We start from the raw sequence: 14,960 nt of genomic DNA on the forward strand, positions 1-14,960 counted from the left end.
TTGACATACAGTAAACCCTACGCTTATACGCAGAGACATATCCACAATCTAATCGGACGTCATTAATAAGGCACTAAGATTCTCTGAGACACAAGTTGAGCAAACACAATTTAATATTGTTCTATGATAGAAAAATAAATGTTGATACACCTTCAAAGGGATGTTTCCAAGGTATGAGATTAAAGCCGCCATGTCTCTGCCTGTAACTCGGAGTCGTCCGCTCGTCTGTAATGAAAAGACGATAAACGGGGGCGTTACCCCCCCCCCCCCCCCCCCCTTGAGTATTTTCCCCTCCCCAACCTGGTTAAAAAAATAAAATGTCAAATTTGAGTAGAATGTCAATAACTTGCTCTATTAGTGGTTCACAAGAATGACGTGCCGATATATGCCGATACTGGCTAATACAACCACCGATATACTTGTTCATCATTGCCTTTTCATACAGACTTGTTTTATGACCATCGAATGAATGAGATAAGTACACGGCTTAGTCCTATCATAGGGTTCTAAAGCTTGTATTTCCTCTCCTTGCTAGTTTTCAAACACTAACTTGTGACTCATTATTAACCGTAACATCGCCAAAGATTGCCATACCCGTCCTGACACTGTCTTTAAAGAGTAGTTACCGAGGAATACAAACTAGCAATTAAAGCAACGCTAGGTAGGGAATAGAAGAACCACACGAGCTTAAAGCTTGGGCTGCCATCTCGTCATAATATTGTTGAGTGGCGTCGATGCATTTAATGGTATCCGGTTTCATCTCGCTCCGGGGTGGCGCCGGCTTCGGGGTCTGGAACCCGGTGCTCTTTAAGGTCATCTCGTGCATTTTCTCCTGTAAAGGAATCAAGCATCGCCACGTCTTGACAATATCCGCGCTCCCGTCCCACTCCAGAAGGGCATCAGTGTACGGCATGCCGGTGTCACAGGCGATCCGTTCCGGCCAGTAGATAAGTTCCGCCGGAACGAATCGGCGGAATTTTGCCAGTATATCGGATCCCCCGGATTTTTGTCTCACCGCCGATACGATCCCCCACCGCCGATTCGATCCGGGTCTCTACCGTACAATTATACAAAGTGGTAATGGGGAAACACCCCTTCAGTAAAATGTACTCTTCCAGTATCCCTCCACAACCAAGGAACTTCTGGGCTCACACCCATAAATATTTCCCCATAGGGATGTGTGTTAAAAATCAAATTCCAAAAAATTCTGTAAAATAGCTGGGAGAAATGAGGTGTTTCAGCTTCACTAATCTGGATAAGTTAGATATACCCTTTCATCCATCAAATTTTCAGGGTGGATTCTTCAGTTCAAATTCTGTCCAGGGGGCCGCAAAGCCAGACTACGAGTTCTTGTCACTCAAAAAAAAATCACCCATTTTCCGTACACGAACTCAATGAAATAAATAGTCCCCTCTAATTCCACCAGAAAAGCTTTCATCATTCAACCAAAATGCAATTTGTAGAGGAATTCATACTCAATATCTGCAGCTATTCAGTTTTTTTGCCAAACTACATCATTGATTCTTAATTAATTTTTTTCTTCATTTTTTTTTTTTGTATCTTTGGTACGAATTTGTGAAGGGGTCTGGGACATTCCATTGTATTTACGGGTGTGAGTCCTTCTCCAAATCTCTCTGACCAGCCAGTCGAACAAAGTTGCCAATTTGAGACCCGGACTGTACAAAGCGATTCTTTTTTTTTTTCTCCCTAATCTCATGGTGGCCATGATACAGTACATGCACGCACCGGGTACCGATATGACGTTGGTCATGCCAACCTCTCTCTGACGTCTGATTTGAATCGTCTTGAACAGATCGAATGAGTTACTGTATAGTCGGGATGTTCGGCATGCTTCATGTTAACTACTGTACTACAAGGAGCTTCATATTAAATACAATATGAGCTCAAAGAGCCCACCTTCATTTTAATGATTTTCAGCGCTCAGAATCTAATCATTTAGTACGATATAACGACCCATATAATCGCCAACGTCTATACATGCATTTTTTTAAAATTATTTTTTAAATCAGTTGTAACAACTTCAAATGACGGGGTGAATTTTTTTTGTGTGTGTTCAGTTGTCTTTGTTCTTTTTTGTGTCCGTCTGAATGTGCACATGAAAGTGTGTGTTTGTGTGTGGGGGCGGTCTATCTCTTCTGGGTTATTAATGTCTTACACAGAGATAACTTCAAACAGGCAAGGTATTCTAAAGGGATACTATAGTTTTAGTTGAGATGGGCGATTGAAAATTTAACGTTTTGCAAGATAATTAGAAAGCACATATTAGGCAAAGAGTATTAGTTTTAACCTGGATATTTCCGGTAACAAGCTGATTTATTTCAGGACAGCTCCAAGAATGTGTCTAAAATAACATACTTAAAGCCCTCATAAATCCTCTTTGAGCGTTTTCCGCAATCCAAGATGGCGTCCAAAATGGCCCCCATTTTCCAAAATTCTTATAACTGTACAACCAGGTAGCCCAAATACAAAATTTAAATGCCTAAATATATGTTTTGAAGCATGAAGAACTCAATGAAATTGTTGAAGCACGCAAGTGCCACAATCCAAGATGGAGTCCAAAATGGCAGCCATTTCCTCTTTTTTTTGCGCATAACTTTGCAAGTAGATTTCACCTGTGTACACTTCAGATGTCGAAATATACATTTTGAGTCACAAGGAATCAAATAAATTACTTTTTCAGAGATTCTGAAGCAAACATAAAGCGCTTAAGCACTTTCAGAAATCCAAATTGTGTCCAAAATGGCCGCCATTTCCTGTCTTTCTCATAACTCTGCGACTATGTAACCCCGATACGCACTGAAATGTCTAAATATACATTTTGAGACATAAGTAACCCAATAGAATATTTATTCAGAGCTCTTGAAACACCGTGACGTAAGTACAAAAAAAACCACACCAAATAAACAAAACAAAACACGCGAGTTCTTCCCGGAACCCAAATAGTGCCCAAAATAGCCGCCACTTCGTTTTATCAACACATTGCTGTTTTTAGCTTGTTTAAAAAGACAAATAAATTCAATGTAATCTTAAAGATTCAAAAACTCTGAAGGTCCAGCGGAATCTTTGCCTTAAATGTGCACAACATGGGTATGGGTTGAGTTGGATTTATCCCCCCCCCCCCCCCGCTCTCGGAGAAGGAGGGAGTTTAACGACGATCATAAAAATGCAAGAACACTCTCCAGTGTAAAGGGGTTTCCATTTCCCATATCTTCCACTAGCTTATTGCTTGAATATGCTAGTTTTTATTCTACTCACACTTTTGATAGAAAAAGAAATGTAGTATTTCATCAACAATGTTCACCATAAAACCCGAGCTTTTCAGGTTTGAAAAAAAAACCTCCCTCTTATGGGAGGGTGCATCACCCCCTACACCTCCCCCGCATATTTCCCTGGGTATGTATATCTTCTTACTTTATGATAAAAACAAATAAGAAATATTTCAACAAAAGAGAGCGCTAAATCTCTGAGTTTCAAGTTGGAAAATGGCAAAATTTCCATCGTTTGGGAAAGAATATTCTCCTCCCGCACCCCCTCCCGACACTATCCTGAATATATATTTTTTCCATTCTTTTTAACAGAAAACAAATATCGAATATTTCACCAGAAGGGTGCACCAGATCTCTGAATTTCAAGTCTGAAAATACGAAAAATATCCCTTGTGTGGGAGGAGGGGGGGGGGGGGCAACCCTATACCACCGCACCCTTCCATGAATATATCTTTTTGTTCCCTTCTGGTGGAAACAAAAAAATCTAATATTTCACCAATAGGGTGCATCAGATGTCTGAATATCAAGTCTGAAAATGCAAAATCTCCCTCATGTTGGGGGGGGGGGGAGGGTTGATGCCCCTTCCAAACCCTCCTGTTGCCCGTTTCTCTAAATACTACTTTATATTTTTCTTACTCTTTGATGGAAACAATTCAATATTTTACCAAACGTGTGCACTATCATGTTTCATCTTCAAGTCTATAAAAAAAAAGAGAAAAAATCCCTCGTGTGGGAGGGGAGTATCTCTCCTTTATGTACCAACAATTACAAGTGTCATATCCTCTGATTTCTATCTGTTATCTATCTAATCTACATGAAATGAATGAAATAACTTAATCACTATGTTTTTAGTTGGAGCAATAGACTGCAACAGAGAAATTTACTGTCATGTGATGAATTGCACATTATTTTGTGGCACATGTAATAGACACTTATTTTGAACATGTATGTAGTACAGATACCAAAAAGAATTGTTTTTACTTCCTAGGTGATAATTGACAGTTTCAAATGGAGCTCACCTTATGGTAGACATCAAATGCGTTGGCAAAAAAAAAAAAGAAAGAAAGAGGCTAGCACTAAATTTTCATCTCATGTGCCTAAGGTGACGAAAATAGGCCATATGGTCAAAAATATCGCCTTCTAGTAGGCTGTCTGTTTAGCAACAAACATTTGACAAAACAAATGGTGAAATGTTTCTCTCGTAACAAGGACACACTCCTTGATTCCAACATTCAAATCTTTAATTTGTATACTTTACACATAAGAACTATTTTTAACTAAAAAAAAAGGTTTTGGAATAATTTTTCGGATGAAAAATCACATGTTAATCATATACTGATATGTATTTACATAATCGTGAGATAAAATTGTTATTGCCGGACATTTTACACGCCATTTTGCATGCTAGGAAAAGTTCGAGCGGTTTTATCGGTATACTTGCGTGCTTAAACATCTCTTAATATGATTTGTGTGTGTGTGTGTGTGCGTGTGTGTGCGTGTGTGTTCTGCATGCTTCAAAACATATATTTAGACAATCAAATTTGGTATATGGATTACCTGGTTGAAAGGTTATAAGAATTTCAGAAAATGGCGGTCATTTTGGACGCCATCTTGGATTACGGTACTTGTGTGAGTCAACATTTCTTAATTTTCATTGAGTTCTGCATGCTTCAAAACATGATATATTTAGACACTTAAATTTTGTATTGGGCTTCCTGGCTGAAAGGTAATAAAGATAAACAGGAAATGGCTGCCATTTTGGAGCCGTCTTGGATTACGGAACTTGAGTGAGTCAACATCTCTTATTGTGCATTTCATTGAGTTCTTCATGGTTCAAAACATGATATATTTAGACACCTAAATTTTGTATTGGGCTGCCTGGGTGAAGGGTAATAAAGATATTCAAGAAATGGCGGCCATTTTGGATGCCATCTTGGATTGCGGTACTTGTGTGCGTAAACATCTCTTAATATGTATTTTATTGAGTTCTTCATGCTTTAAAACATATATTTAGACATTTAAATTCGTATTTGGGGTCCCTGGTTGAAAAGTTAGAAGAATTTCAGGAATTGGCGGCCATTTTGGACGCCATCTTGGATTGCGGAAAACGCTCAAGGAGGATTTATGAGGACTTTAAGCATGCTATTCTACACATATTTCTTGACCTATCCTGAAAAAAAAATCAGATTGTTACCAGAAATGTCCAGGTTTAAGCCTATTTTGACCTAATGCTCTTGGACTATATGAAATATTGGAGAGCATGTACGATTCTAAGAGAAATTCAAAGTACATTATACAAAATCGGTTTGGACTGAAAAAAAAAATACATGTGTAGTGGGCAGATAAGGTGGGTCCATCCTTTAGTTAAGGCCTCTTTGTTTATGGATGTAATAGCAATTTGAAGCAAATCTGTATCAAATGAACTTTGAATTCCTAAAAGAATTCCATGCTCTTTTATATTGCAGGGTTTTATTATTTATTTGTTGATTGTTTGTTTAGTTGGAAACCTGAACCCCATTTCTCATTCAATACTGTAACATCCATTTAATCTTGAATGCCTTCCATTTTCATGATAGTGACTGCGGCCCCAAAACAGATCTTCTGTGTAAAGAAAGTAGATTGCATGCAAAATATGGGGTATCAAAAACTCAGGTAAATTTTTGACTTCTAATAATACCCTAACTTGAATATCCAAACAGTGCACCTGTGTCCAAAATCTGGTGTTCCACAAAAAAAAAGTTACATTATCTCTTCGTACACATTAAGTTTCATACATACACGTATATGCATTATTTTAATGGAAAATACATATTACATGCAGATCCAGATGATCGACTCGTACGTATGTGTGCATGCAATTTAGCTAATACATTGTACAGTAATATATTTCTTCGCGCCACTTGTTCGAGCGCAATTTAAGTACGAGGCTATAGTATAATCAAAAGCACATTATCAGAACGTAAACATAGGTTTGTCATCAATATCATTTAAGAAATTAAGAAATAGCTTGCTTACATTTTATTTTTCTTGGGGGGGGGGGGGGGGGGCTAGTATAGGCATCCATAATAAGCAGATATTGTTTTGTTTTTAATGAGGCCTACTCGCACAACCCGGATAGGATCGGCGGTTGCTGAACGTTTCTGCGTACTGCCTATTGTGCGGTATATTCGTTTTGGCGGAACCTGACTGAATTCGACTGAATTCGGCCAGTATATCGGTTCCCCCGGATCCCGGAACGATTCGCCTGTGACACCGGCAGCCTCGCACAGCTTCGGCAGATACAGCGCCGGATTCGTGGCCAAATCGTCAGAATCGATCACAGTCGGGTTCGGATCGATGTTCTCTTGGACGTGCTTCCACAAATCGTACTGACACTTGTACGTATATCCAGGCATCATGAACGGAACGTCCTTGGTCATATCAAAGGTTTCCTCCACCAGCTGTATGCCTGCTGACATTCCCTCCGTCATTTGCTTGAAGAGCAGCCGACGCCATGAGGGGAACATGCAATCTGGGCGTCGGATAAGGAAGACGTGCTTGAAGTTAGCCTCCTTGCTGGGCAGCACGTCGTAGAAGTCTGTGACCGCATACGCCATGTCCTTAATGACGTATGACTTGTCTGCTGGTAACGAGTCTAGCTGCATTCTTGCACTGTCGCGTCTGATTGGCCAGAAAACAATGCACAAGAATGATCATGGTCGTTAAACAGATAAATAACATTTTTTTCTTAATCACTACATTGTTATAGAGTCATTTTCGTTGTTGACAATAACTTAGACGAAACAATGACCTTGACAGCCTAAATTAGCGTAATTTTATCGGGACAAAATACCACTGCATGTACCTGAATGTCTAAGGTAACCCGGCTATCCCAGATATGACACTGACAGAATTTAATGCTGCCGAAACTCTGAATAGTAACTCACAACAATATTGGGCATTTGCGGTTTGCCATTCGGTTAGATTCGCATTCCTTTGAAATGGCATGGCCTTGAAATACAAAGAAATGTAAAGTACTTGATGTCCATGTGTGTGTTATCAGTCTTGATCACATGCAAATCTTTTCAGATCAGCAAATCTTTACGAAAATGTAGAGGTTGGATAACGGGTAGCGTATCAGATCAGTAACTCATAAAGGATAATAATATGGTGTATAAGAGCTCCTCATCACGACAGTCATATCTGGTAAATGGAATGGATGAAGCGGATCACCAAATGCATCCAAAACGCCTAAGCAACCGCGACGCACACGCGTGTTGACGAATTAATGAATTCAGGCCGTGTCAAACCTTTCCGAGCAAGCATTGCGTGTGACTTATGAAGAACAATTTTTACTACGCGGAGGTCCCCGGAATGAGCCGCACATGACAGTACCTAGCACGTATCTCACCCGTAGTCACCCGGAGGTGTGCATGCAAATCTTTTTACCCGCAACCATGCTTAGGCCCTGTCACACCTTTCTGGGCAAGCTATGCAGGCTTGTTGCGTGTAGGGATTTTCCAGCATACCGGAAATTTCTGAGGGCGACCAAGGATTTGGGCGAGTTAGTGCATGTGTCTTACCTGCTGGACGCGTTCTACTTAAATTCTACTTGCCGGTATACTGTGTGACATTTGTACAAGTCGCACGGGGTCTGACAACTCAGTGACGGAATTCCTCTAAAGGAATGGCAGAAGTCCTACGGAATGTCATTATCTTGGCTGCATACGGGGACTGCGATGTGCCTGCGTGGGAGTTGCCTGCGAAGTGCTGCCGCTAAGGGCCTCCTACTGGAGTTCTGCGTGGACCTCTCCGGGCATCCCGCCACTTACCCGGAAAAAGTTTTGGTCATGCTCAAAACTTGGCTGCGGTTAAATCGGACTTGCGTGAGCACCTCCGGGCAAGTACAGGCGAGATACGGGATACTGTCAGGTGCGGACCAACTGTGGAGAGCTCCAGGGAGCAAATTTGTGTCCCCGCAAGTCAAGCCGCAAAACTTCCCCAGGTACGATATAACAAGGCCTTGAGCATGCTCAAAACTTGTTCCGATCGTGAGTCGTGGAGTTCACTCGCAGAAGTACACGCAGAACACCAGTAGGAGACTCTCACCGGCAGCACCTCATAGGAGCTGGCTCTCACGCAGATCACAAGGAATGCGCGCAAGTAGAAGCTAAGTAGCACGCGTCTAGTAGGTAAGAAACAAATGCGAAAATTGCAAACATTCTTGTTCGCCCGCGGAAAATCTTCTACGTGCTGGAAACTACCTCCTCGCCACAAGCCCGCGTAGCTTGCCCGGAAAGGTGTGACACGGCCTTCAGCAATTAGTATTCAGAGCACAGTGGTTTAATTATAGAAGCAACATCTTTGGTCCTACCTGTAAAGCCTGATGAAGTTGAAGATCTTTCATCTTTTCGGCTCCGCTTTGATTCTGGTTCTAGGCCAAATGTAAGCCTTCTCTTTGCTGGTATTTGCCTTGGAAAAACTGGGAACAGGAAACCATACAAGTAATAGGAGAAAAAAATACAAGCCGAGTGTTTTCAAACACACAAGAAGCATACATGTACTTCAGATTTATAGCCTTTCTCAAATGAATATTAAGGGAGATAAATTTCAACAATTACAAATCCATTCACTGTTTTGCCTGTAGGAGGAGAAATTACTAGTTTTCATAAATGATCATATAAATCAACCTGCAAATGAAAACAGCAATTTTCTAAATTCATTGTTTTCATATAAACATCTTAAACAAGTTAAAGGTATGATTTTATTTCTGGGAAAGAATGTATTAGCATATTCTTCACATCAAGGGCCAGCAGGAAAATAGCTAGGTGTGGATTGTTGACTACAACTAAACATTTTGTCATAATTCAATATCCTCACTGTCAGACAGATGTTGGCAGAGTTTATGGTCTGGTTTGAATGACCTGCAAACTTTGTCTTACCTGTGACATGTTTTGAACTAGGACAGCCTTCCCCCTTTTGTGCAGGACCAAATGAAAGCTTTCTCTTTGCTGGTATTTGCCTTGGAATGGCATCTGAAAGGGGGGGGGGGGAACAGCATAATTAAAAAAAAAAATACACATTTGAGGGTTCTCAAGCACATATAAAGCAAAAACTATAGATTATATCTTTTGTGTTTTGGTGGAATGAAAATACAGGAAAAAAATAAAAGGCATTATTATTTAGCCCAAACTGTGTCTTGCCCATGAACGTAGAACAAGAATTGTTATTTTTCTCACTTCTAAAGTCTGTTGACCTTAGATTTTGAGATGATCTGTCATGAGATGAAAGGTATGAAACGATCCATTCAAATTGGCTATGCCTTGTTGAATGGATCATACGTGTATTACACCTTTCACCTCGAGAAATATTCAGTCCATTGCACTCATAAACATTAATTAGTTGTACACTTTGGGATATATATTCTGTGTATCAGCCCCTGTACTAGAATGATTGCATGGCCTTGAGACCCTGGATTAGTGTTCTCGTCAAGATCTCATCATCTTCTGATTTATCTTGCTGCAGTATGAAAGGCACATTGGAAAGTCCATTCTTGCAAATTCTATACCAAGATGTACATGACATAAAGATTTAACCCATTGCCATCGAGAATAGCTGAATCCCACAGGTTTAGTAAACACAACGACCACCCTGTTCCCATAAGTAACGGGTAAAGTATGTGAAAGTGTTATGTAACACAGAATAACTATTAGAGACAATACACCTTTCTACATAAATTGTATTAACATCTATTCCCCACTGTTCTTATACATTGCAAGATTTCAGGGTCGCAAAAGGGATCTTCAAGTCCTTTAGGCTGGTGCCGTTAAGTACATGTATGCGACTAAATGGTACAATTAATGGCGATCTTAATGTAGTTCAGAATACCACCCTGTCATAAATATCTACTTGTAAAACTGGTCCTACCTGTGATATTTGCTGAAGTTGAACATCCTTCCCCCTTTAGGCTCTGCTTTGACTTTGGTTCAAGACCAAACGTAAGCTTTCTATTGGTTGGAATTGGTCTTGGAACTACATCTGGAAGGGGACAGCAATACAACAGATTTACATCAAATGTTAGAAAAATATATGCACAGTGTTTTTTTAGCACACATAAAGCAGGACAATCCCACAGCTACTCATGTTACACTTTGAATGCAGATTAAGGTTGGCAAAATCGATGTTTTTTTTACATTGAAACTTGATAATGAAATGCTTCATTATTTCCAGGGAGTGCACACATTACACTGCCACACAAAGAGATGCCAAAATATAAGAGATGATACCGGATGGCCCAGAAAGAATATTACAAAAATCAATTCTAAATTACAAAGAATTGAATGACTGAAAAAAATGTATTGTTTGTAGTATTTGATATAAAAATATTTGCAGTTTCCCATCAAGATAATCAATTTTCATAAAGGCATATTAATTCTTTGGCCATTTTACTGAAAAGTAGTGATTTCAAAAAATCACTTCTTTGGTCTACGAATTCAGTCTTGACTGAGCATTAGTGATTCATGACTCATGACAAATACAAATTGAAATTGCCTGTGCTAACCTTTAAAAAAAGAAGAAGAAAAGACTGGCTACTACTTATGGGATTGATTTTGTAACTTTTTGATTGGGATTACAAACAGTAACAGCCAGTCTTTGTGTTCGTTTTCTATAGGCTAGCAAAGGTCATTTATGTTGAGATTTAAAGTCATGAATCGCTTATGTTCAGTCAAGAATGAATTCGTAGACCAAACAAGTAAAACATGTTGAAATCGCAACTTTTCAGTAATAAGATGATCAAAGAATTAAAACACCTTTATGAAAATTGATTACCTTGGTGCCAAATAAAACTTCAAATGTTTTTCTACTGAATACTACAAACTATAAATTCATTCAGTCATTCAATTCTTTAGACAGTAATTCAAAGTTATTTTGTAATATTCTTTCTTGGCCACCCAGTATTATAAAAAAAAAATAGAAATGTCGCTATGGCGACTGATGCCTCAGCCATAATGCATGATTCTCTCAATAGGCGTATAGTACAATGTCCTCACAATGTGTGATCTATGACAGTTTCACATAACTGGCAAAATATTGAAATGGCAGGTTTGTCAGAAATGTCTTGAACTGGAAATTTCCCAGAGAATCTCCATTAGGTAATGCATGTATTAAGTTTTAAAACTAATAATGCAAACATTGCATATATATACTAGTATATGAGGGGAATAGTAAAATTTTGAGGAGTTTACCTTGACCTTTGACCCCTGACTATTGACCCATGACCCCTACATTCCCTAGATAATCCCTGCCCGTCAGTACATGCGTATGTACCAAGTTCCACGAAGATACATTGAACCATTTGCGAGAAAAAGTGATATTGCAACAATTTCACCTAACCTTTGACCATTTGACCTTTGACCTTATGACATGAAACTCTCTCTGGAGAATCTTTACGCATTAGTACATGTCCACACCAAGTTTCAAGAAAATACCTTTGGGCATTGCATAGATATGGGGGAAATTGCAACATTTGTAGCATTTGACCTTAACCTTTTGACCTTTGACCTCTTGCCAATGTCACTAAAATCTACTCAACTAATTGTCCCATCATACATCATCCTTGGACCAAGTTTAGTGAAAGCTGCTTCATCCAGTTTTGAGTTATCACGTAAACAGATAAATTTTAGGATTTGACCTTCATCTTTGACCTTTGACCTCTGTCCGATTTCACTGAAAAACTAATCAAGTAATTGTCCCATCATACATCATCCTCCAACAAAATTTGGTGAAATTTGCTCCATCCAGTCTTGAGTTATTGCGTAAACGGATACAATTTCGTGATTTGACCTTGACCTTTGACCTTTAGCCGATTTCACCCAAAATCTTATCAAATAATTGCCCCATCATACTTCATACTTGGACCAAGTTTGGTAAAATTCCAGTAAATATTACTCAAGTTATCGCGTAAACGAAAGCGGACGGACGTACGGACGGACGGACGGACGGACGGACGGACGGACGTACGGACGGACGGACAACCCGAAAACATAATGCCTCCGGCACCACTTCGTGGCGGAGGCATAAAAAGGTCAGTGTTTCACTATAAAAGACTAAAGTTCAACTTAAGCACGACTGGTGATCCTTTCTTATGCTAAATTATTTGGCATTTTTATTTTTGTACCAAAAAAAAAAAAGGCTCACCGGTTGTGCTTTATTCCAACTTAAGTTGAACTTAGTGTTAGTGAAACACCCCCAGGGCATTCTGAAATTTTGGTGGGTGTGACAAAATTGATACTATAGGTAAATTTAATTTACATTGAAAGTTGCTGATATTCATGTAAAGTAGGCACATTTATTTTATTCTCTTAAAATAGCAGCATATAACACATGATATTTGTCGTAGTTGTTGCTTATAAATAAATGTAACAGCACAATATTCATATTCTGATACAGGTGGATTGAACCTCCTTTGTTGTTGTTTTTTTTTAGCTCAATCAGTACCCGTTAAGGTCATGGTTTTGTGCGTTCGTATCGTGTCGGTAGCATTCTTTATTTCATTTTGTGAATCCCTGTGCTGTACAAATTTTGAGTTTGTACCTGGAGTTTTACTTCGTACACAGGGTGACGATATGACAATGTTCCACTCCCTCTATTCTTTAGTGATAGCAATTTACTTTGTAATGTATGAATCCTTCTCACTGGTAAATGACCGGGTACCATTTCTCGCACCTGTTATACGATATGTAAATGTCATGCGCCGTAACCAAATTTCATGTATTCACATAAAGCCCGAGTCACCCGAGCAACCTACCTTCCTTTTCATCAGCATTCGATTACGTAACACTGATTGTAAGCAAGCATTGATATTACACACTGAGTACTTGTTGATAGTGTTCTTTGCTATTCGTGAATTGCGTGGTAGTCATGGAGATGGAATTCTCTACACTTTTGCAATCCGTTGTGTTGATTCCCCGATAGTTCATCATAATGGATAGTCTTCCAATGCAGTCACTGTCAAACGATGATTTTGTAGAAGCAGTTCTTGCCAGTAATTATACTACGTCTCACAAAACAAATGAGGTGTATTTTCAGTCTGATGTTATTCATCGTTTACATGAGCAAATGCCTGACTTACATTTAATATATGACGAAAATGATGCAGCTGTACCTCATATAACCACTGAATATGTTTTACCACAACAACTGGTACACCGCGAAACTTTTTCTTCACGTAATAGTTTTTCTGTAATGCATCATAATGTGAGAAGTTTAAGTAAAAATTTTGATCAATTAAAATTACTTTTAAATCTTTCATCAGTTACTTTTTCAGTTATTGGTCTTTGCGAAACTTGGTTGCATGATCCGCTTCATTCGCTGGTATGTATTGACGGTTACACTTTAGTTTCAAAGGATAGAACACGTAAGCATGGTGGTGGTGTGGCCTTGTTTGTTAAAGATGATGTCAAGTTTAATGTTATGGAAACATTTTGCCAAGTTTCTGATATGATTGAATGTGTCTTTATAGAAATTGTTATACCGAATGCGAAAAACCTTATAGTTGGAGAAATTTACAGGCCACCAAATAGTAATTTTAACGATTTTGTCGGTGTACTGCAAACTATACTTGACTCTCCCTCTCTTATGAACAAGCATTGTATATTAATGGGAGACTTTAATGTTAATTTATTTTGTTATAATGAAAAGCCCCAGTGTCAGGAATTCTTAGATACAATGATGTACAATTCATTTATACCTTGTATCACGAAACCAACAAGGGTTTCTGATACAACTTCGTCACTACTTGACAACATATTTACAAATTTATCGTACGTTGCTGATCAAGGAATCATTGTTTCTGATATATCGGATCACTTCCCTATATTTGTGACGTTACACGATATTTTTGAAAAAGGTAAAACAAATTATAATAAAAAGGGATTTCGAGTAATGTCACAACAACGTATAGACAGTTTTAAAATGAGTCTTGATCATACCGACTGGTCTGCTGTTTATAATATGAATGACGCTGATATAGCGTTTGATATATTCAATGAAATTGTTTTGCGTTTATATGATGCTCATTTCCCAGTTTCATCGATCAACTTGAATTACAAAAAAATCCCAAGAAGTCCTTGGATCACCAAATCAATTTTGAGATCTATAAATCGTAAAAACAATTTATTTTATAGATATAAGTCTAGTGGTACAGAAGAAGCAAAACGTAAATACTCAGCTTACCGAAATACTTTGACTTCTGTGCTACGTAAAGCAAAAAAAGATTATTTTTCTGCACAATTTCAAATCCATAAAAATGATATCAAGTCTATTTGGAAAGTTATAAATGGTGTATTAAAAAAGAATGATGGAAAGAAACTGGGAATTGATAAAATAATACAAAATGGAACGATAATTGATGACTCCCGTGGTATTGCTGAAGCATTCAACACGTATTTTGTAAATATTGGGTCAAATTTGGCCAGAAATATTCCTTTAACGGAAAAAACATTTCATTCATTTCTTGTGAATCCCAATCCTAGTTCTATATTTTTCACGCCCGTAGATGCATTGGATGTTATTGATATTGTAAATAATTTAAAAGCTAAACAAAGCTCAGGCTATGATGGTATTTCAATGTTTCTTCTTAAACAAATCATTTATGAAGTAGCCGCACCTTTGACCCATGTATTCAATTTGTCT

General features: G+C 38.5%; 1 protein-coding gene across 1 annotated transcript; it reads right to left on the bottom strand.

Annotated features, from left to right (window-relative positions):
* Positions 1-646: 646 nt before the first annotated feature.
* LOC139709432 (uncharacterized) lies at positions 647-10,219 on the bottom strand. The gene is made up of 3 exons (XM_071621399.1): positions 10,194-10,219; positions 6,546-6,947; positions 647-920 (listed from the first exon to the last, which is right to left on the bottom strand). Exons 1-3 carry the CDS (start codon positions 10,217-10,219, stop codon positions 647-649), a joined length of 702 nt encoding a protein of 233 aa, XP_071477500.1.
* Between the last annotated feature and the right edge of the window lie 4,741 nt (positions 10,220-14,960).

This window comes from Diadema antillarum, unplaced genomic scaffold (assembly GCF_040938485.1).
Source record: "Diadema antillarum isolate AM-2024a unplaced genomic scaffold, OU_Dant_1.0 seq00001435_RagTag, whole genome shotgun sequence".
NCBI lineage: Eukaryota > Metazoa > Echinodermata > Echinoidea > Diadematoida > Diadematidae > Diadema > Diadema antillarum.

What these genes read in the sequence shown, in the direction of transcription:
- LOC139709432 (XM_071621399.1), bottom strand. Translation starts at nt 10,219, where the DNA reads ATGTTCAACTTCAGCAAATATCACAG. An exon ending in AACTTCAGCAAATATCACAG is followed by an intron (nt 6,948 to 10,193) that starts GTAGGACCAGTT and finishes CTGGCCAATCAG; the next exon opens with ACGCGACAGTGCAAGAATGC. An exon ending in CTGCCGAAGCTGTGCGAGGC is followed by an intron (nt 921 to 6,545) that starts TGCCGGTGTCAC and finishes GATCGCCTGTGA; the next exon opens with CACCGGCATGCCGTACACTG.